At 43.8% G+C, this 23515-nt stretch overlaps 1 protein-coding gene across 11 annotated transcripts in view; it reads left to right on the top strand.

Moving 5' to 3' along the window:
• ADAMTSL1 (ADAMTS like 1) overlaps positions 1–21372 on the top strand; it is a 936448-nt gene extending 915076 nt beyond the window's left edge. For 6 of the 11 annotated variants that reach the window (XM_019517531.1, XM_019517534.1, XM_019517529.1 and 3 more), the window contains 6 exons: positions 2334–2534; positions 6008–6188; positions 10938–11145; positions 14940–15049; positions 18376–18596; positions 20923–21372. In XM_019517531.1, coding sequence (XP_019373076.1) covers positions 2334–2534; positions 6008–6188; positions 10938–11145; positions 14940–15049; positions 18376–18596; positions 20923–21029 — 1028 coding nt within the window. In that variant the 3' untranslated portion in view covers positions 21030–21372. Of the gene's footprint in view, positions 1–2333; positions 2535–6007; positions 6189–10937; positions 14415–14939; positions 15050–18375; positions 18597–18793; positions 18804–20922 lie in introns of those variants that run through there. The other 5 variants (XM_019517532.1, XR_002097365.1, XR_002097366.1 and 2 more) reach the window with 5 other exon arrangements.
• Positions 21373–23515: the final 2143 nt, after the last annotated feature.

Genomic DNA, 23515 nt, shown 5'->3' with positions numbered 1-23515 from the left:
AAGTCAACTTCCAGGTCCACCGCCAAGTACGCAGGGGGTGGGGCATGCTCCTGTGGGACACTCGCTCTGCCCCACCATCTCAGCCTTCATAAGCCATGCCTGGTACCTCAATGTATGTAGAAATAACATATAAAGCTGTGTCTATGGCCGAATCACTGATTCATCGCATCAGAATCGAATTGGGACAGTGATCCAAATCAGCAAATTGAATCACTGTCCCCTGAATTGGGCCAAATCCAAGTTCCACTACACAAACCACTATTTTATATATATATATATATATATATATGATAAGAACACAGGAAGAAGTGGGACTACAGTGCAGTAGGGATCGAGTAGAGAACAAAGATCATCTAGGTAGGTGCCAGAAACTAAGTGAATACTTTGCTAGGTTTTCAGTGAGGCTTATGAAAGTAAATGTGAGAGTCAAGTCATGGTGGCTAATGGGAAAGAGGGTCCAAAAAGAGAAATTGCTACAGTTATTGGGAAGAGAGAGCTCAAAGGGACATCCATATGAGCACAAACATGCAGTATGTGGTGCCACAGACCCATCAATGGCCACACATGCCACACATGCAGGCATTCCCACACTGCTAATTTGTAATGCAAATGGGTTGAATCAGGTAGGTGTTGACAATGGGAAATTCCAGTATCAAAAAAACCTGCAGCAGAAGAAAATGGGGCGCTGCACATGGCAGCAGCATGCACTGCCTGAGACCAGATGCCAGCTGGCCAGAGCCACACTCTGGCTGTCAACCAGGCACTCTGCTGCTGGGTTGCCACTGCTTCACCTCTGGGAAGCTCCCAGGACCCCAGGTAAGGCTTCTGGAACCAGCCCCAGTACTGGCCACAGCCTTCCCTCCCCACTCTCCCCAACCCGGGCAATATGCTGTGTGCCAGAGTGCATGGGAAGCTGGATAAAATGCAAGAGGTATTTACTAAAGATTCATTAGAACATGCATGTGTGTTTCCCAGGGCACAAATAGTGACACATAGTTGTTCTGCTACTACTTGTCCCCAGGGAATGTCCCTACATGCATGCTCTGGCATGTGGCAAATTGCCCCATGTTGATTTGGGGAGGTTGGGGCCAGCACCTGGGCAGCCTTACCTTGGCTTTGGGACCACCCCAGGACTCCAGTGGTGGCAATCTGGGTATGTGGAGCCTGGACACGTGGATCTCCTAGTGTCAAAAAAACCTTTTGTGCTGCAAGTTAGCAGCATGGTGAATGTGTGCTTATGTGGTGATTTCAGTTTGTGGTGCTACAGATGGATTTGCAGCACTGCAGACTGCACCTTCACACTCATCTGGATGTGCTGATTGTGTCAGACTAGTTCAAGGTCTAGTTATTTGCTATGATAACTGGAGTTTTTTGAAACATAGGAAATGGTGTCCATCAAATCTGTCTAGATTTCAGTAAAAGCGTTTAACACAGTGTGGGCATGTCTACACAAGATGCTTAACTGCACAGTAGCTTAGTTTACTGCAAAGTAAACATGTGTCTCTACACGTGCACATGCTTACTACACAGTAAATCTCACTAATCCCTCCCCTGCAGTCCCTCCCCTGCAGCTCTTTCCAAGCCCCCTGCCCCTTATCAGGGAGCCAGGACCAGGAGCTCCATGCTGCTGGAGCAGGGGGACATTGTCCCCACCCCAGCAGCAGGCAGCCCCAGGTGGCAGAGTATCTGTTATGTCCCAAACCCAGCCAGAAGACAGATGTCTCCTGGTCCAGTGCTCCCTTCCAGCCTTTGGGCTAGCACCCAGGGAGAGCCTAGAGCTCCCTATGGTGGCACCAGGGACCCATTTCAGGGTCCCAGGAAGCAGTACCAGTTTGCTGCCATTAGCAACAGATCTTCTCCCTAGTCCCTGCATGTGTAGATGCCTGCCTGGCAGCATTTACTCATGAGTAAACTGATCCCAGATCAAATGCATGTGTAGATGTACTGTTACAATGAAAAGTAAGTTGAACATTAGTAGAAGAATTTTAAGGCAAGTAATGAAGTGGTTACTGGGGAGATAACAATGGGTAGTTTTGAAAAAAAAAGTACAAGGCTGGAGGGAGGTTACTGGATGATTTAAAAGGTGATTTTATATCTTTGCATGGAAGCTATTATGGAAATGCAATAAGTTACTGGTTATTTTTTAACTGTTTTTCTATTGTTAAGATGGCCATTGCAAGCATTACTTAATCATTAATGGTTGACAAAAAGAAGGGAAAATTAGATACCACGTTTTATTGATATCAAAATACTAAGCTCTGCACTATGTGACTTATGGGAAATTTAACTTTCCTTTTGCTGGCAGATGGTTTATTTCTCTTCTTATTTTCTAGGTTGCCCAGTAGATGGTCATCCAACCCCTAACATCACCTGGTTTTATGCTGGTCAGCCCATCAGCATTAAACACCACATCTTGGCAGCTGGTCAGATTCTTCAGATATTAAATATCACTGACAGTTATCAGGGTGAATTCAGCTGCCTTGCACAAAATGAAGCTGGCTCACTGATGCAAAAAACATCTCTTATAATCCAAGGTAAAAATATGGTCAGGGTGCTACCGTTAACCTGGCTTATCATCATTTTCCATTCCTTTACCCTGATGCCAAGAGTAGTAGTTGCAGTATTCAGTTGTTCTGGTGCTTTAGCCACTAAGGATAAATTAGAAGACAGGTCTACTAAGGGCACAGACAGGAGAGTAGTTCTCCACGGTAACTCATAACACTTTGCAGGAAGTGTTCTGAGCTACAATGATCCCCCAGACCAAATGGAAGTTCACTGTTGGGTCAAGAGGGAAGCAGGGATTGGGGAATCCAGCTGCTGTCTGCAAGCCTGCAGCCAGTTTTCCCTAGCAGAAGCCCCTCCTCCCTCCCAGCCCTGGCTCTCTTTTCAGAATGGAAGGGGGAAAAGGGAGAAGAGGGAGCTCATTTTAGGACCCCATAAGAGTGGCACCAATCCACCCACCCTACCCTTCAGCACCAGATGAGGGTTGTCTCTATCCCAAAATATCTTTTTGGACTGGAGACACTTTATTTGAAGTGAAATTATTTTGTGACCTCCTTTCATTTACTATGAGATTTAGATGTGCCCATGAGATTTATCAGGGGTACCAGTGATAACCATGACAAAGCTACATGTTGTATTGCCAGGTTTGTTCTGAGGTTAATAACTAAGACATGGCCTTGTAGGATAAGAGAATGCAGGGGAGTAGGGGTGAGATTTTCTTTGTTTTAGATTTCAGTAATATTTTCCACACCTCTGACTCACTTTAATGAATCTCTTGAGGGTCATGAATCATCAGCTGAGAAACAGTGACCAAAGTTGTTGTTGTTGTTAATATATGTATTTGAATTGGAATTTGAAAGCATCACTTTAGATTGCTAACAGTCTACAGATTAATTTTACTAGTTGATCTTTTCATAGATTCATAGATGCTAGGGTTGGAAGGGATCTCAACAGATCATCGAGTCTGACCCCCTGCCTAGGCAGGAAAGAGTGCTGAGGTCAGATGACCCCGTAATCGCATACTACTTTTCCTCTTCAGAACTTAATTTTTGGGTATCATTTGCCACTAATTTTAGATTTAGATTTTGAATAAGTTTTGCAAGTTACAGGTAGGTTTGCAAAGGAGGGCATTAAATATCTACTATCTACCTGCAGTTGTGCCCCTTGATAGTCTCTCACTGGAGATTCAGCTATATGACACCAAAATCTCCTGTGCCTCAAAATTACTGGGTGTTTTTCATATATCCAAGAATTAGTAATATTAAAAATATACAGTTAAAACCAAAATTATCACTTTTTCCCACTATTATATATAATATTTTACAATAATAATATATATTGTGCATTGCATATACTGTAAACAAAGTCCTTCCACTTTCCAAGTGCCTTGAAAACTTGTGGGTGAACTGTGCTGTATAGAAATCAGGTGGGAACAACTCTAAATATTCAGTTCAGACATCATATTTTGTTTGAGTGGATCTGAATTTCCTGGTTTAACTGGCATAAAAGCATATTATCAACTAGTTTAAATCAATATAATTCCATTAACTTAATGGGACTGTACAGTTCTACACATTTGTGTGTTAGTTATATCAATTCTCTTTTAAATTTCTTGAAATGACTTCATAAGTGTATAGAGGTTAGTATTTTTTGTTAAATTCCATTGGATGATTCCATTAAGTATCATGCAGGATTGCTATAAAATATCCCCCAGAGCCTGTATGTATCTGTCCCTCTCTCCATTACCATAGTATCTGATCATCTCTTTCTCATAATGAAAGAGCTTTTATCCCCATTTTAGAGCTGGAACACAAGCACAGAGAGACCTGAGTGATTTGGCTATGGTCACACAGGAAGTTTGTTGCAAAGTAGGGAATTACAGTCTCCCAAAGTACAGAGAACCCAAGTAACTATAGGCCTGTAAGCCTCACCTCAGGAAGATCTTGGAGAGAATCATCAAGGAGCACATCTGTGGGGGGCCAGCAGGGGAGGTCATGCTCATGGGCAATCAGCATGGGTTCATCAAAAGCAGGTCCTGCCTGACCAACCTGATTGCCTTTTATGACCAAGTAACCAATCCTTGGATGATGGTGTCACAGTGAACATAGTCTTTCTAAACTTTAAGAAGGCCTTTGACACTGTCTCTCACCTCATCCTCATCAATAAATTAAGCAACTGTAGCATTGATGCCTACACAGTTGGGTGGGTAAAAAATTGGCTGATGGGGTGCACCCAGTGAGTAGTGGTGGACGGGTTGTACTCAACCTGGCGAGATGTGAGCAGTGGGGTACCCTAGGGCTCGGTCCTCGGGCCTGCACTGTTTAACATCTTCATTAGCGACTTGGGCGAGGGGGTGGAAAGCATGCTATCCAAGACATACTACAAAAGTGGGAAGATGAGAATAGGATGGGGTTCAGCGTAGATAAATGCAGGGTGCTGCACCTTGGGAGAAGGAATCCACAGCATACATACAGGCTGGGAAGTTCCCCTCTTGAAAGCACAGAGGCAGAACAGGATCTTGAAGTTGTTACTGACTCCAAGGTGAACATGAGCCGCCAATGCCAGACCGCAGCCAGCAAGTCTAGCCATACCTTGTCATGCATCCGAAGATGCATCTCAAGCTGGCCCAGAGAGGTGATACTCCCCCTCTATGCGACTTTGGTCAGGCCACAATTGGAGTACTGCGTCCAGTACTGAGTGCTGCACTTTAAAAAGGATGTGGCCATCCTGGAGAGGGTTCAGAGGAGGGCCACCTGTTTGGTGAGAGGGCAACAGGACAGGCCCTATGAGGAGAGACTGAGGGACCTGAACCTGTTCAGCCTCAGCAAGAGGAGGCTGAGGGGGGACATGGTGGCTGCCTACAAACTCATCAGGGGAGATTAACATCAAATAGGTAGAGCCCTTTTCTCCCCTGCACCACCTGGGGTAACGAGGAACAATGGTAATAAACTGATGAAGAATAGGTTTAGGTTAGAGATCAGAAGGCAATATTTTACAGTTAGGGTGACCAAAATCTGGAACCAACTTCCCAGGGAAGTGGTCTTTACCCCTACCTTGGGCAAATTCAAGAGGAGGTTGGATGATCACCTGTCTGGGGTCTTGTGAACCCAGCATTCATTCCTGCCTGTGGCAGGGGGTCAGGCTAGATGATCTGTTCAGGTCCCTCCTGACCCTAGCTACTATGAAATCACAGTCTAGTGCGCTAATAATTAAAGGAGCTGAAATCACATATCACCTATGTTGTTTCTTATATAGATAAATACATGGCAAAGCTTTTGCCATATTAAAAAAGACAGTGACCTAAGCAGTATAGAATTTCCTCATGCTTTGTAGGAAGAATACTTTTCCCAAACATGGGGCATCTATTCCAAATATTTATTAAGAGTAATTTTGACTTGAAAGACATCTCCAGAATGATGATAGAGTCATCTAGTTCTGTTATTTACTAACAGGCTTTTACAGACAGTTTTTAAATGTTAATTTTGGTGTCTTATGGTTGTGACAGAATATTGGTGGTCAGTGGACAAGATGATGGCATGCTCAGCTTCCTGTGGTAACAGAGGGGTACAGCTACCTCGACTCCGGTGCTTACTAGATGGGACAGAGGTCAACATATCCCTCTGCAAAGAGAAGCCCAAGCCAATGCTACAACCCATTGCTTGTAACAGAAGAGACTGTCCTTCCAGGTTCGTCTTTGCTCGGTTGATATGCCATATATCCTTTTAACTCTACACTGGACAACAAATTATCAGCTTTTCCAGGGTTTGTCCAGGCAAAAAGTCTTGACTAACAGCAAGGATTAGAGAAAACATTAATGGTATGAGGCGGAGCTGGACTCTACTACTTCTATTAGAGGGGATTGCCCACAGTTCACTATTAGAAACGTATAACAATACACACACCCATAACACACACGCTTTGGTTAATCCACAAGGTGCAAATCTACTCTGCCTTCTAATCTAGAGGGGACAGTTTTCCTCTGTGCTTCAAACCTCATTAGTTATCTGAATCTTTGTCAACTCCAGACTAATTGTGTACTGTTTGGAAGAGTGACAGTGCCTTTCTGTTTGTCCAACAACTAGGAAAGATGGTCTTGGTTCTGGATGGGATGCTGTTATGGTATAAATACATTTTTTGTCTCTCTGTCTCTGCCAAGGAGAAGCAGATTTTAGGGCCTTGAGGTCAGTTTCTCACTGGGAGAGAAATAAGTGGGGTGGAACCTGGTAGACCCCAACTCCATGCGGCACCCAACAACTAGGGAGATGATGATCCAATTGCTCATGGATCCTGTTACTCATTAGCCAGAGCAATCAGGGAGTGCGCGTTGCTCACAACAGCTTTATTCAGAATGGGGACAGCTTCGGACAAGGGTCCCAAAAAACTAACAAACCGGGGGCCTGCACTGAACAATAGTTCTTTTCACATTTTATACACCTTGGTTCATACATATTAACATTTGTTCCACCTCTGTTCCTCATTCTGTTCCACCCATTTCTCCTCCCATCTCAAGCTCCTCCTCAGTTTACTGTTTACTTCATTAGCATATAATTGCCTGTGCCTTTTATTCATTTACATGCCTCTCTGCTAGGAGCGCATGCGTAAGGCCATGAACTCGGGTACTCTTGGTCAATCGCTGTTTTTTTCTGTTTTTTGCTGACTCCTTCATCTCTAAGGTCTTGCTTCTGCTTTATCTCCTGATGATAGCAGGTGGGCTGCATCTTGTTCTTCTTACACAGCGGGCTCTAACATTACAACTTGGTTTAGAAAACTGCTTGCCTAAGCATTTGCAAGGTTATTCTTAATACATCATTCTGCCTTGTGACCAGCAGCTCTGCTGAGATGCAGAAAAAAGCCTTAATTCAGCTGCATGCTCAGTGCTCCCCAAAATTCATTACCCTAACAGAACCTATGTATTTTTTTAGAGTAACTTGTTTTGTTTTCACTGCATACACCAGACCTAGAATAAAGGTAGTCAGAAATAGCATGTAAACAAATCCATGTTTCAGAAATTTAGCCCCAGCAACATTGCTCAGGCACTAAGAAGCAACTCTTCCCTATGAACTAAGAGAGTAAAACAGAGCAAACTCTTCTCTCATCTGTAGTGCCTTCTGAAAGAAAAAGTACCTCCTAAAGTTAATAATACATCATTTTTCAAAGATGCACTAAGAAGCACTTGCAAAACCATGTGTAACAGTGTCAACTAGTGATTTCTCCAAGATTGGTAGTAGAAAGTTATTATGCGATGGCACATTTCATAATATATCTTTTCTGTGCTCCTTTCCATGAGCCTTAAAATTTTTTAACCTCAAGGGTGTTCGTGTAGAAAAGTAAGAACTGACATTAATGCCAGGAGAGTTTGCAAATCCATGAATGGTAACCAGCTTGCTAATTGTTTCCAACCCACCACAGTCTCTAATGCCCGCAGGTTTTGGTACAGGACAAAACCTAGCCCACAGTCTCCTGTCATTGTCCAGAAAGTTCATTCCCTCCCCAGCTTTTAACAAGCCTTAGTTCTGCACTGCAGTGGCTCCTCACTCAAGACTTCTGTGCAACAAATCTTCTATGCAAAAACTCTTTTCCTGCTTTTTTTTAAATATCTGTCTTGCTCAACTTTTGCTTCTACACAAAAACAAGGTGCACTGGACAGTTGTGGTGATAGGACTAGTTTCTGATCACAGTGACACAAGGGAATACTCAGTGTAACTCCACTAACCTCCGCAGGTTAACCCTGGTTTTGTAGTTGTATATTTGAGATAGGCATCAGTTTCTGACACCCAGAATTCCGCTGAGTAGTAGAAGGAGTCTTGGGCTAGGGACAGACATTACGCATAAACCAGTTTAAGTGATCAGAAACTCATTTAACCCTGTAACAGAAAAGTGCACATAAACCAGTTTAAAACTGGCTGAAATAATGGCCATTTTGAGATAAACCTTGTTGAATGTAGTATCAGACTTAACTGATTTGGCTCAAACCAGTTTATGCAATGTCTGTCTCAGACCCCTTGCTGGTTTAAGATAAACCAGACTCTCCCAGCATCCCAGCATGCTCTCTGGGCTGGGCAGGGGTCTCTGCTCTACACCAGGGCTGCCCCCTCCGCTCTGCTCCTTGGCTACAGCTACAGCAGGGACTGCAGGCTGCTCCCCTCTCCCCATCACCACTCCCTACTAAGCAGGAAACCCCCACTTCCCTCTGCCTTGTGGAGAGGTGTCAGTCTATTAGCTAGCAGACCACATGCTGGCTACAGTTCATGCTGAATCAACAGGCAGAATCAGCAGGTAACTGGTAATGTCCCTCTGTTGTTTTCTTACTGGGGTGATAAACACTGTTATCAATTCCCTGCTGGTGTAATCAGAGCATCCTGCCAGGGTCTGGCCATGCCGCCCCTCAACTTAGCGCTGAACAGGGGAAGGGAGGGCTGCTCTAGTGCCCCCAGCTTTTAGCCTGGCCCACTGCAGGCACATGCCTGCATCTCTGGGATGTCTGTCTGGTTACAAAACTGATTTAGCCTAGCCAGGTTAAACTAACCTGCAAAGGTTGAATCGTTTCAGGCTCAGACTTTTTGAATGTCTATCCCTAGCCTTGATGAAAACAAAGCAGCCAGCTTTTCAGGAATCTGCTCTAACTGTGGCTCAGGCCGATGGCAGGGCTGCCATTTCAGTACCTTTCTGTGATGTATTGCTGTACCTCTCTTTGGGCAATGTTTTCGGGCCTGCCAGCTAAGTCATAAGAAGCAGCTGAAACCAGGGGAGACTTGATGAAATATGAAACGTGCTCATTAATATTTGCAGTTTGACTTGCTGATGGGAATATTTCCACAGGAATGATGTATGTCCTTTTATCCCCTTTCTGAGATGTAATGAAGTCCACACTTCTCTCTCCCAGCTCCCAAGAAAACTGCTGAAATGTATGTTTGGAAATAAAAGTTGGTTGAAGCACAGGGCAGAGCTTTACAAGGGGCAGAGAAGCTGCAAGTTCAGCCTTGCCAGACTACAGGAAACAAAGAAGAGAAATAAAGTTTCCCCTTTGCTGAGAGCTTGCTTATTTCCTTATTTTATTTGATGTTACTTCCTGATTTTGCAATAGTGGGGAGTAATCAGAAGCAGAATGCTGGTGAAATATAGTGAATGCCTTTGCATGAGTAGAAGGGGTCCAAAGGATTGGAATGTACCCATTGTCTAGGGTGTAAAATAGCCATAAGATGCTGGTGTTCAGGGAGATGCTGAGCTTTCCCCCATAACCCATAAATCCTGCTAAATAGCTTGAATTCTGCTTGAGCCATGGTCCTGAGTTGACCTAAAATCCTCAGAGAACTGATAATCACTTGGCTCCCTCCTTTCCCCAGCCTCTCTCCAAATATTGTTTTGCATATTGCACCATTGCATTAGGAAGGGGCTTCCTTTGTCTCTTCTCACTAAAAGCTTGGTTTCTTCCAGCACATAAGCCCAGCTCCCAAAGAGTTTTGGTATCCCCATTAGCCTCAGTGCTTACACAGGGACATGGCCACAGTTCACTGCTGTCAAAGAATGCACCTTTCTCAAATGTTCCACAAAGCAGATCTAACAGCCAGCAACGAGCTGCAAATCACACAAGCAGGAGAGCATTGTTGTTTCATGTTATCCAGAGCATGGAAGACAATGACTGATCTCTAAGCAATAAAATAACTGTGTTATCCCCATCTGTAGCTGGTGATGAGCTGATCTCTGATTTTATCATCTTTGTTATTATTTTGTTAATTTTAGTGCCTTTTAAAAATGAACTCATGTTTGAGTTCAGATGCTCAGTTTCAGCCCTGGGATGCACAGTCCATCTTGGGAGGAAAGGTGCAATGATGCCCTTCCTGCTTCCCCATTTTTGAGTTCCCTGAGCACCAGTCCAACCCCATAGAACAAGGGTAGCCTGAAGATGTTTTAAATGATCCTGACTGCCAATGAGAAGGTGCAGGGACCAGGAGTCAGCAAGGGCTGGGAAGGCATCAGCATGCCCCCAATGTCCATAGCAAAATGGGAAGTGGCTTGGGAGTTGCCAGGCTAGCTTTATATCAGTAGGATACTGAAGTAATTCTTAGATAGCCAGTTACACCACCAGGAAATGGAACTCTATTAGAAATAGCTACTTGTGTTTTACAAACAAATCCAAGGGAAAAGCAGAATAATATACCTTACAGACCCATTAACCTTAGCAGAGATTCTTATGTGTAACAGATATTGCTTTCTAGAGAATACACTCATATGAGGTGTGGAATTTCCTCCGCTCCCCTTTCACCTCCATGGAAGCTGAGGACACTCAGCACCTCTCGGCCTGGCTATCTTTCTTGAAGTACATATGTGAGTTGAGGGGAGTTGTATTCTGTAGTATCCGTGATTCTATTTCTTTTGCCACTCATGACTCTCTACTGTGTTTCTGCTCCCTAACCTCCTTTGCACTACTTCATCAGGTGGATGGTGACATCTTGGTCCCTTTGTACTCAAAGCTGTGGTGGAGGGGTCCAGACCCGCCGGGTGACGTGCCAGAGACTGACAGCTGCAGGGAGCTCTACCCCCATGTCGAACGATGCATGTGCCCAAGTGGCTAAACGGCCAGTGGACACCCAGTCCTGTAACAGGCAACCATGTATGGAGTGGGTGGCCTCCTCCTGGGGCCAGGTAAGGACCAAATAGAAAATGCAGACACACACACATGCTCTTGTTTTGCAGGGTGGCAACTGACAATGAAAGCAATGCTTCTGCATCCAGCATTAATATGGTGTGTGAACGGTTAAGAGGCAGCTGAGCTCCTGACAGCCTACAGCCTCATGTTTTATACATGGGATTATTGGTATAACCAAACATCATGAATTTCACAAAGATAGCAGGCTGATACCATGCAGGGGCATTTTCAGTTGAATTGTCCCAGATGGGCACTGTCTTGAGCACAGAAGCACACTGTCTCGAGGAGAGCTTATGGAGGGAACATGTCTTAGTCAGGCATAACCAACTGCAAGTTTCCTGATGCTTGTTAAGGGAGGGGGGAAAAATGCATCCCCTGGGTTGGAGCAGCCTGTTTTCACACCCTCTTCAGTGTGCCAGACTGTTCTGCATTGTAAGCCAAATGTGGCCCTACCTTCTCCTTTCCCCATCTCCTTGGGGCTGATGTGCATGCTTGAGGAGAGTCAGTTGAAAATAGTCTCAACACTTCTCCAGGTGCAGCAACCGTGCTTGTGACTGGTTCTTGCCTGGGGCTGAGAAATGCTCCCTGCCTTGTCTCTTGTATGATGAGTTGTGTACTTATTAAAGGCTGGTTGCACCTAGCCCTTTGCTTCCCTACTCTTCTTTCAGTCCCTCTCTGCAGTTATTTACACTGATGAACATAACCCTGGCAAGTTCATAACCCTTTTCCTGAACAGGTGCAGTTTGGACATTGGCAGCAAAAGTCTCCTCAGGCTGCTGAGCCAATGTCTCAATATGGGTTGAGAAAAGTCAGTCTCCATGAGAGAGAGGTTTGGTCAGCTGTCATGGCCCATTCAATCCTTGCTTCCGCTGCTAAAACTTTTCTTTGCATATGAATGTAAGGAAGCCCACATTCTTCTAAACTTTGAATATCTGGGTTATGCAGCATTTAATGTTCCTTTCATTCAGCATTCCTTTCCTGGGCTGACATGTAGGAGGGTCTCTTTATAAAGCCCCAAATTTGCAAAGGTTTCGTGGTTGCCTGGGATCTTGTGAAATCCAGGTCACTTGAACTGGTACACAAAGGAAAGTGTCACACAAGACTAGATTCAAATCATTTTAAGAATTCCATACATTAATTTGAAAATTCTGAAACTCTCACTACTTTACATAGTCCTCAGGCATTCCAAAGGTTTCTGTAAGCTGTAAATAATTCATAATACTATGTGTGAAATCCTCTTCTTGTGGAGACCCTGGGGTCTTTCATTCTATGGATCCCTCCACACTAGCAAAGCTCCTAGAAGAAGTATGTACTTTGGTTGCAGCCCACATGCAGGCAATGTGATACCATTCAACCTGCACTCATTCAATAATGGCTGGGCCACAATTAAAGGTTACTGAGACTGCAACAGTCTAGGCCTACAGAGCTAATAGTTGTAGCCAAGGCAGAGGCTTGAATCCAGACGTTCTCCTGTTCAAGTCCTTACCTAGGGGCGTAGACTGAATCAAAAACAGGCTTTAATCCAGAGGGGCTAATTTGCTTTGCTTTGATGCGTTAGTCAAATATTTTAATGTCACTTTTGGCAGGAAAGACATTTTTGATGAAAGAACAGTTTATCTGTAGCAAAGCTGAAGTGGTCATATCTTTCAATCAACATCATAATAGTATTGGTCAGGCCTTGATAAGGAAACAAGTTTAGTGAAAGCCACCAAAAGGCTATTGAAATTATTACATAGCATCAGTGTTGTATATACAATGATGACATTATCCTCAGTAATGTCATCATTATATATTTTGTAGTCTTTCACTGCATGGTAGGACAATTGGAAAGCAATGGTAAATAAAGTATACTATCTCATTCTGTTACGTCTCACATGGCAATGTGATGCTATGTCTCAATTAGTCATACTCTTTTCTAAATATAGTCCTGAACACAAATTTAAAAAGCCACTTATTAAGCAGCATGCAACACTGGCCAGTTTGCTTAATCAAAAGTAATAATCAATGTTACAAAATTTTAGTGGAACAAAATTTATTGCAATGCATTCAGTGGTTTTAGCAAAATAACCATTTCTGTTGATCATCTGAAACTAACTGCATGTATGTTTTGGAAGAAATTGATTCAGAAAATTAGACTGAGTTATCATGAAGTGTATATGATTAAAGACTGCAGTATTCTTTTAAAAAAAAGAAGCAAATTGCTCAATTTGTACTTCCTTTGGAATTTCAGGTAAGGATTGCATAACTCTTGCTGTTGGCCGGTTACCTTGCAGGGGTGGTTTTATCTCCCTGGTGGTTTATGTCATTCCACATGATGTCATACCCAGTCTAGATTGTCAGAGGCATGAATTCATCTGTTACATCTGACCTTTGTGCTTTTCAGTATAATATTTCTCCCACCTGAAAAAAAAATTCTCAACATCCATGTAAACCTAGACTGCTCAGTTCCAAGCCATGACTACAAGACAATTATTTAATTACAATTAAGAATAGCACATTGGCTGCGGATCAGTGACATTTCACTATTGTATTACAGAGTTTACCCAAGGTGTCGTCAGGTTCATATTGACCAGGTTCAGTGATTAGCTTCCCCAAACTATAAAGAAAATAAAAAGATGACTTAATCCTCTCCAAAACTAATTCCTTGCTTTTTTCTCCCATCTTCTTTCATTTGCTGCAAGCAAATCACTGTAGGCTGTTTGACCTCCAATGTCTGAGTTTTCTTCTAATCAGTGCTTCAAAACAAAAATTCCCATTGACTCAAGTTTGTGGGTGATGAACACTGCCAGCATGTACATATCTTGCCCATGCTCTGCCTACTCAAATGAATGTCTTCTCTATGCACCTTTTCTCAGTATGGGTCTGACCCAGTGTCCAATGAAGGCATTTGAATGCCTTGTATTGACTTGCTTCTCTCTCTTCCAGCCCTCAGGGAAGTGAAAACCAACAGCAGGAAAGGGGGCTGTGTGAGGAGGCTCTGCAGGGGCAAAAGAGTTTCTGAGAGGAAGAAGATAAGAGAGGTTAGGACTACAGTCAGGAAAAATCCCTGCCCACTAGTGGTATCCTCACCTTCATGTCCATTCTTTTCCATGTCCCAAGCAGCAGGACCCTACTGGAAACAGTAGAGATTGACTGCCTAGAAATCAAGCAGGTTAATGAACACTTAATGAAATGGTGGTCCATATCTTGGCTGTCTGTGATTTAAACTAGGAAGAGGAGAAGAATATTAAATTGCAGTGTGCAACTGGTGAATTTGAGTCACTAGGTGTTGAAAAGCCTTGCTGATCCGCTATGTTCATTAGGTTTTTCATTCTAATTTATTATTGTGCAATGTTTTTAAATTGTTAATTTAAGGAAAGATGTTCTTGGTCTGATTCTCATTTGTTGTTAGCCACTGGCCTATAAATTGTGAGAGTACAAGCTGTAACATGCACAGCAAAAGGAATACAGCAAGAATTCCTGTATGAATCACAAGCTCTGCAAAAATAGCATAAAAGAGCATTTTATTTGGTCAAACAGGTGGATTTAAGATTGAAATATTGGAAGGGAAGGGGAATAAATGTACAGAGCGATACAGAAATTAGTTTTAATGCTGCCTGAGAGAGGCTAAATGGGATACAAGATGACTGCACACTTGATCTTGAAAGCCTACCGGCTGGTATAAAATGATTGAGAGCATCTACCTCACAGTGACACTCACCTTTGTTTATCTGCTCCTAGAAAGAGCTTCAGAAAGTAGGCTACATGCTGTCCCTTTCTTCCACTGAGTGTATTATTTCTATATTCACAGTGTAATGGGCCGTGTATTGGACTGCGATTGGCTGTGCAACATAGAAAAATCTTTTGTCAGACCAAAGATGGCACTTCTGTTTCTTCTGATCAGTGTAGTGCCCTGCCAAGGTAGAAGTGAAATCTTTCCTCACTATAACCACTGTTTTATACAGAAATTTATGACTGGGATGAATATCTTTACAGTTATCTTTTGGATTTAGGGGCTTGATTCACTTAACAGGAAAAATATGTTGCAGTCAATGGATATATGTGTAAGAATGGTGTGACAGGAGACTTAGGCTCACAGTGGTTTTAAGGCCATCTCTTCACAGAAGGCGCAGATTTGCCCTTCTAGTGAACGTGCATCCCACATGACCAAAAACTGTCACAACTAGCATTAATCGGCCAGCAACTGGCAAACTTGGTAGGGATACCAAAGACTCTTTGGAGACAGAGGCTAAAAACAGACATCATTTTGGCTGTAGTATCGGCTGTACCAGGATATGTCCCAGCAGAGCTGACCTGCTTCATTAGGTAACACAAAAATCGCCCATTGTCCTACAGGTTTGGATCCCTGCTGTTCCCAGGGGTCCAATCCTGTGGGACAGCTACAAATAGGGGAGCCCTAGGTTCTTCACTTGTAGATGCATATCTCGAGTCATGGTGCAATAGCACAATGTGCTTGCTTCCACAAATAAAGACATCCAGGCAGGCACTCCTGGGCCTTCAGGGGCCCAATCCAATGCAGCTAGAGGAGTTCCAGAGTACACAGGATCAGGCCCTGAAGCCCTAGCAGCGCCCAAAATAGCAGCATAGATTAATAGTACCTTTTATCACAGCCAAAAATGTGTGCATTTGTGGCAAGTTCGCTTTTGCTTTGTGGCACCATAAAAATGTTTATGATGGCACAAAGACAATGTCTGTTTCTAGCCAGATTTAACAAATCATTCTAGAAGAGAGTTAAGATCACCTTGTTGCTGTCTTTAATATAGTTCAGTCTCCAGAACTGCCAGAGTGGCAAATCCCATGAGCTGTAAATTAAAAACAAACAGAAAGAACTTACGCTTTTCTGCAAAAAATTTGAGCTGAAAATCAGTGCATACCTCAAATCATGATAAAAATAATCTAATAGGTTTCTTGGCTCATAATCTCAATATTTCCTCTGTACAACAACTAAATGAGAACCAAGCATTCCTGGCTATTATCTGATAGCGTGTACAGAAGGAAAAAGTTACATTGGGGTCACAGGTTTTTGCTTATGCCATCTGTCAAACTATTACAAAGAAACCAGAGTGTTGGGTTTATAAGCAATGCAGGTTTGCTGGTTTTTATTAGTCACTTCTTTGTTCATGACAACTCTTCAGTGTATCTGTAAGCAGCATCTGATTGTTACATGCTTTATGGATAGAAATAAATGCTAAAAATAATTAGGTGAGATCCTCAATGGATGTAAAGTGTCATATAGTTCCAGTAATCCCACTGGACCTATAGCAGTTTATATATCTAAACTAAGGACTTGGTCCTCTGAGCCTAGCTATGTTGTTGTAAGTTGAAGTCAGTGAGCCAGAGCTTTATCATAGTCTAGTGGTTTTCCATCTAGTGGTCACTGGGAGTCCACAGACTATGTCTAAGGGATCCACAAAAGATGACTATGATCAATCAAAAGCATGTAAATACACACTTAAAATTCATAGGGCTCCGCACCTCCATTTAAAATTTCCAAAGGGGTCTGCAAATGGAAAAAGGTTGAGAACTAGGGCTGTGCAAAACAGCACCATTTTGTTTCAATGTCCATTTCACCATTTCAAAGGGACAGTGTTTCATTTCATCATTTCATTTAATTTTAAAGCACTATTCCATTCTGTTTCATCAAAAATGTTTAGCTGTTTCAACACGTTTCATCATTTTGCCCATAGGCTATAATGGAAAATCATGAAAATGCCTAAGCCTTTGTCATTTCTTGCCTGATTTGGATGAAAAAAGCCCATTCTGAGGGCATGAAGCCTGCCAAGTTTCAAGGAGATAGGTGTAGAGGTTTCTGGGAAACTGAACCTCACATTGTTCAAAGCAAAACTCATGACACTTGCCAGCAGCAGCAGCCTCCTGTCATCCGGCGTGTAGATCCGGGGGCCTGCATCCCCGGGAGGAGTCTGGCACAGTCCCGCAGCCATCCTGGGGATGTGGGCCCCTGGATCTGTGTGCTGGATGAGAAGAGGCTGACACTCTCACCTGGGACCAGTGCTGGGCACAGCACCAAGATGATAGCCCCAGGCAACAGTGGCAGCCTCCTGTCATCCACCCTGCAGATCCTGTAGCTCGCACAGCCTCACAGTCTTCCTGAGGGTGTGGGCCCTCAGGAGGCTGCCACTGGTGCCTGAGACTGGCACTGGGCGCAGCCTATGCCCAGCACCAGCAAGAATGCTGCTGCCGCTGGCCCTGGGAAGCAACAGCAGCCTCCTGTCATCCAGTGCACAGATTCAGAGGTCTCCTCCCCTGGGAGGAGTCGGGCACAGCCCTGCAGACCTCCCAGGGCTGCGGGCTGCTGGATCTGTGCACTGGATGACAGGAGGCTGCCACTGATGCCTGTGCCCAGTGCCAATCATAGGTGGCGGCAGCAGTCTCTTTGGATCTGTCACACAGATCTGGGAGCGCACAGCTCTGCAATCCTCCCAGGAGCCTGCCACTGCTGCCTGGGGCCAGTGGCAGCAGCAATTTCCCCAGCGCCAGTCCAAGCTGGCAGTGGCAGCTTCCTGTCATCCAGCATTGCAGATCCAGGGGCCAGCACTCCCACAGGGCTGCAGGCCTGTGCCAGACTCCTCCTAGGGGTTCAGGCCCCCGGATCTGCGTACCAGATGACAGGAGGCTGCTGCTGCCAGCTGAGACCAGCACTGGGCACAGCCCATGCCAAGCATTGGGAAGACTGCTGCTGCCACTGGCCCCAGCCAGGAGAAACAGCTTGCTGTCATCCCGCATGCAGATCCCAGGGCCCACACCCCCTTGGAGGGCTGCAGGGCTGTGCCAGTCTCCTCCCAGGTGGCGCGGGCCCCTGGATCTGTGCAGGGGATGACGGCACGCTGCTGCTGCCAGTTAAGACCAATTCTGAAGCCAAGTAAGCCCAGTTTTGAAACTCAAAGTGTTTAAAAACTTTCAAAATGTTTCAAGTGCCCTCATTTCATTTTGAAGCTGTTTCAAAGTCTTTTGTTTCATTTTGATTTTACTGTTTCAAGCTTGAAATGCATCAAAACAGCTTCAAAATGAAACAACCAATGAAATTTCTCGCAGCCCTGTTGAAAACCACTGGCTTAGTCCATTTGGACAATGGAGCTGCACTGGATCAAGACCAGCAGCTCAGGATCAGCGTTCCTGTTTCCAGTACTTGGGGAAGACCACGTGTGATTCCCTGTTTTGTTTCTTGTGTTGTATGCTGATAATACACAAGTCCCTTCTACCCACAGGCCTTTGAGCATTCAGAACTGCTGGACAGAGCTCTGCGGTGTGCACTGGAGAGTCAGTCTTTGGACTGTGTGCACAGCTACCTGTGGTAACTACGGCTTCCAGTCAAGGCGTGTGGAATGTGTGCATGTCCGCACCAACAAACCCGTGCAAGAGCTCAACTGTTCTTGGAGACCAAGGCCTTCCAACTGGCAACGCTGTAACATCACCCCCTGTGAAAACAGTATGTTCCTGCAGGAAAAAATCTTCACTGCAGAACCTGGGACCCAGAGTACAGTGGGCTTCTTGGGCAAATATTTATTTAACAAGCTGAGCAATACAGACTGCAAAATCCAACATTTCTACAAGAATGGCTCACAAATTGGTTGTTGTTGTTAGGGGTGGGAACCAGTGGAATATCCCATTGCTAATAAGGAAAAGGGTTGTCTTGAGTTTCTGTTACTGGCATGGAGAGAAAGAAAAGTTAGAAATAGATTGTTTGCCTGAAGGAGAGTAGCTGGCTACTGATGGAAATTCCCAGAGTGGAAGTGGCTTTGAGGTGACAAGCATTTAATTGGGCCTGGAAAAAGTTATAAATACTGAAAAAGGTCTAAGTAATCTGGAACAGCTGTGCCTCTCCCAAAGTTAAGCTTTATATGTCAAGTTTCCATCTGGGTACAGCAGGCAGCAAAAATGCAGATCACTTACCCTTTGCCAGTTATAGTTCCCAAATATTGAGCTTAAAGACCCACTCCTAGAGAATGCTATGTAGTCAGAGATTCTAGTGCTGTGCAGAACACCACTCTGCAGCATCACATTAGGGAAAACAGCACCTATACCAGGTGTTCTCCTCCCTCTAAATGCAAATACAGTGACTTGGCAGACATTCGCCTCCCCTCCCATCCCCACCACATGAGTTGTCTTAATCAAAGAGAATAGGGCAGAGACACAGATAGAGCTTGAAGGTGATGAGATCCTCACCCTCACCCTCTGGGCCAAATAAAAAGGTCAGTGGCATAAATAGGCCCTCAAATAGATTTGGCTAAACAAAGCCTGGGCTGGTATTATATAGTTGGCTTTGAGTAAGGGGTTGGACTATGCAAGCTCACTTCCAGCCCTCATTTTCTATGATTCTGTGATCCATGAAATCCCCACTGCTAGCCAGGAGAGGGTCCTTTGGCAAAGGCACTATGGAAAACAGCTACAAATCTGCCCACTGATGCCCTCAGAAGCCCTAGTGAACCATGTGGGGCTTGTTGGGTGCCACAGCACAGATAATTTTGTGGAGATTTCACACCAGGGCAATACCTGGAGGCTGATGTAAATTAAACTGGCTTCCACAGCTGTTGCAGTTATACCAGGGAACTCCCAATGCCCAGGATTTAAGAAAGAAGAAAAGGTATCTTAGAGCCAGTTTAATCCTTCTATCCAAGACTACAAGTTCAGCTCTAGAACTAGATTGTGTAGAAACCTCTAGGACAACCATTGTGGAACTCAAGCATTGCACTAATGGTCATGAAGGTGCTTAAGGAGGGTAAATCTTATACCTGTTTTATTTACACCTTTGCCTCTCACATAACAACTGACTTCCTATATCTAAGATAGGGAAAAGCCCCAACCAGTGCAGTGAGAGCTACACTGAAATCTGTGTTCCACAAACCTAATACTTACCTCTATTTAGCCTCTTCTCTGATTTCATGTTCTAGAAACAACAGCTGAATGTTAAGTTCTTTGTTGAGCCCACCTGAATTCCCACTTTCAAGGTTCAGTCTGAAGTCCAGTGTCTCAGGGTGCACATGTAGACAGAGATGATTTTTACTGTGCATTAGATTAGTCTAATATGCAGTAAAGTATCACTGGCTACACATGCGCATCAATTACTGGGCATTAAATTAGTCTAATTCACTATTTGCTAGTGCCGGTACTAGAAAAATGGAGCATTAACTAATACACTAAAGCACCTGTGTAGACCCTGACCAGGAGCAATTTGCTCCCAGCCATCCCAGGCAGCAGGGGGCCACTGCTGCCTGGCTAAGCCCCAATTTCCCCAGAGCCAGGAGAAAGCTGTCCCAACCCTTGGGGCAGTCCCTATTGCCACATGGCTGGGAGGCAGCTGTCCCCAGAGCCGAGACAGCTCTCCCCGCCCTGGAGAGAATGGGACCAGTCCCATCTCCATGCAGCTAGGAGGCACCTGCCTCCAGAGATTGGGACCCGCTCCCATGCCCCCTGCCAGCCCAGGGCTGGCACCCATGGGATCCTGGAGCTCCCCTTGGCTTCTGCAAGGGACAGAAAGGGCAGGAGCAGCCCTAGGCTGAATTGCTCCCATTGGGAACAATTTTGCTCCCAATGGGCACATGTTCAGGTGAGTGCCTGGGCACAGTTTAATGCACCTGAATTTTCTGTGCAGAAAAATCAGGCACGTTAATTGCATATGTAGATGTGCCCTCAGTGAGGTACATGTGCCCCTTTTCCAGGCAAGACACCCTCAAAGAATCACAGTTTCTCTGAGACTGGTAATGATTCCTTCATTGTTTCACCACATTTTTCTTTTTTTATTCCCTTTTGATTAGTGGAATGCAGAGACACCACCAGGTACTGTGAGAAGGTGAAGCAGCTCAAACTCTGTCAACTCACCCAGTTCAAATCTCGCTGCTGTGGGACTTGTGGAAAAGCATGAAGAATGGAGCAGCCAAAATGGAGGAACAGAGCATCAGCCTTTGCTTCACTACAGCAAGGACTCTTACAAAGAAAATACATGGGACAGAATTCGGTTTTTATTTTATTTATTTATTTTCCCCCTTTTTAAAAAAAAGTTTTACTGGATCATTGTTGTAAAGGACTTGACAAGTCTTCCCTTCTACCAAGCTGGAAGACAGAATGCAGCAAAACGGTCTTGCTGGGACCGAAAAGAAAGAGATGATTTGAACCATATTACAAGCAAGACAGTGCCAAGAAGAAATGAGTTGTATAGGAATCCACATGCAGGTCCTGAAATACACATCAACAGAGAGATGGGGAAGTACCACACATCCCATTAGCATCAGATCAGACTACCAGACTGTGAATCAAACAGCTTGACATGCCCTGGGCTGCTGAAAACCTGATTTGAGCACTATACATTCAGTAGGCAGGTACTTAATTTGGAGGGTTTGTGGACATAAAGTTATAGTTTTGCTTTTTAAGAGTGTCTGTTGTCTCCAAGACTGGGTTCCTGTTCCCTTTCCTTTCTCTCACTCCTATAATTAGAATCTAGGCCCAGATCCTCAAATGGTTACTGTCCAAATGCTTTTGATGATCTGGGCCTTGGTATCTGTACAGGAGGCTGAACTGTGGTAGGGCATGAATTAATTTTAAAAGCATCTGAATAAGTGCATAGTTTTCTCCTCAGCAGGAAGAGGCAAAAGGAAAGATGGATTATACAGAAGAGGCAAGAGAGAGACAGAATGATATGCTGTTGACAAACTACATTGTGAACCTGCTGATATTGCTCTATCATTGTGGAGCACTGGCAAGAGATGTGTGTTCGTAGCAACGAGAGCTACTTACTACGATGAATCTAAACATGATTTAAGACGTATGCTGAGTACAAAGGAGCCCACATTCCCAGAATTCAGGGGCTTTCAGATCTGGGACCTGTTATGGACTTACAGCTAATTTTTAGTTTGTAAAAATGGTCTTTATGTCCTGCCAGTGAGGAATGTTTCTCTCCTAATTGCCAAGTCCTCCAGTGATGATAATCACAGCAGCTCAGTTTTCATGAAAAAAGGTTGTTCCTGTTGTTTCTGTACTGTGTGTCTGGCAGTAAACATGCTCCCTACAATGGGTCTCCAAGAAAAATGGTTGTTCCTTTTGGTTGTTCCCGTTACGTAGGTATGCAGAATGTAGTGTCATCAGCATTGGTTTCACAGTAGCAGTACCAATTCTTAAAAGACACGAAAACAAGAATCCTGATTGCTAGAAAACAACATAGTTTTATGTCCACCAACAGAATTCTGCAGATGTGAGCTGAGAGGCAAAGCTCAGATTTCACATCTGTAACATGACTTCGCTTGCTCATTATGGGTCTCTCTCTCCCTCTCTCTCTTCTGCTGGCAGTAATGATCTGGTTGATTCTGATAAGTGCTTCATTAAGCTAAGTCCTGGGTGCTCTCAAGTCAGGTCAGTGGAAATCTAGATTGCTTAGCACCTTGCATGCATGAAAAATTAAAAACAGACTCAAGCAGGAAAATTGGGATCTCAGCTTCCCCAAACTTTAAGGGTGAGATGTCCAGGTCAGAAGCTTTAATTCAGGACCATCTCTACATTAAAGGTTTGGCTGTGGCTCTTATGTTGCCCCAGCAGGGCTCACGTCTTGTGGTGAAATAATAAAACACTCTGAAAGTATTGATATGTTGCAGCTTCCATTACATATGGATTTTTCAACAAGCCTGGAAGTTCTTTTGTGAGGTCAATGTCATTAAATCACCTGCAGTTTGGTCATTCCAAAGTGTGTTTGGCAGTAAACATGCTCTCTACAATGGGTCTCCAAGAAAACTTATTACTAAGAATCAGTGTAACTTTTATTTAAAAAGAAAAAAAGAGAATGTGTTTCTGTGTATGTAAATGTATATCTTTTGTGTATATTTATTAGGATTTCTTGTATAAAAAGTGCAATATTAATAATTGTACATTATGTTGTCCAGATAAAACGATTTTGGGGCTTTTTTATCTCCCTGCAGTTTTGTTTCTGTAAAATCAGTGGTAATAATGTCTTTTTCCTATTTTTAATAGCATTCACATTTAAGTTGGGATATGTTTCACGGTGTACAGAGTTCTTTTGTAAACTATGACATTTGTGGGGAGGGTTTTTTTTAATATGCAACATGGCCGTTATGCATGGAATGAAGGACAGATTCCTTAATAATAATGTGATGGTTGTTTTTACTAAAATAACCAATGAAGGGCAGTGAGGCAAGGTATTTATTTACATTACTTTACTAGCAAGACCTATTCAGAGGATCATCTGTTGGATAACTAACTGTGCTTAGGATGAAGATTCAGAAACGAGGTCTTGAGAGGCCTTTCTGTTACCTTCGCACAGTATGAATGTAATTCTAAATGTTTGTCCTATGAATTGTGACAGCATCATCGCAATAAGATTATAAGGGTTGTTAAATATTATAA

Source organism: Gavialis gangeticus, unplaced genomic scaffold (genome assembly GCF_001723915.1).
Source record: "Gavialis gangeticus isolate Ggan-Ray unplaced genomic scaffold, GavGan_comp1, whole genome shotgun sequence".
Classification (NCBI taxonomy): Eukaryota; Metazoa; Chordata; order Crocodylia; family Gavialidae; genus Gavialis; species Gavialis gangeticus.
The sequence above is the reverse complement of the archived record's forward strand: the minus strand, read 5'-3'. Positions and strand labels throughout refer to the sequence as shown.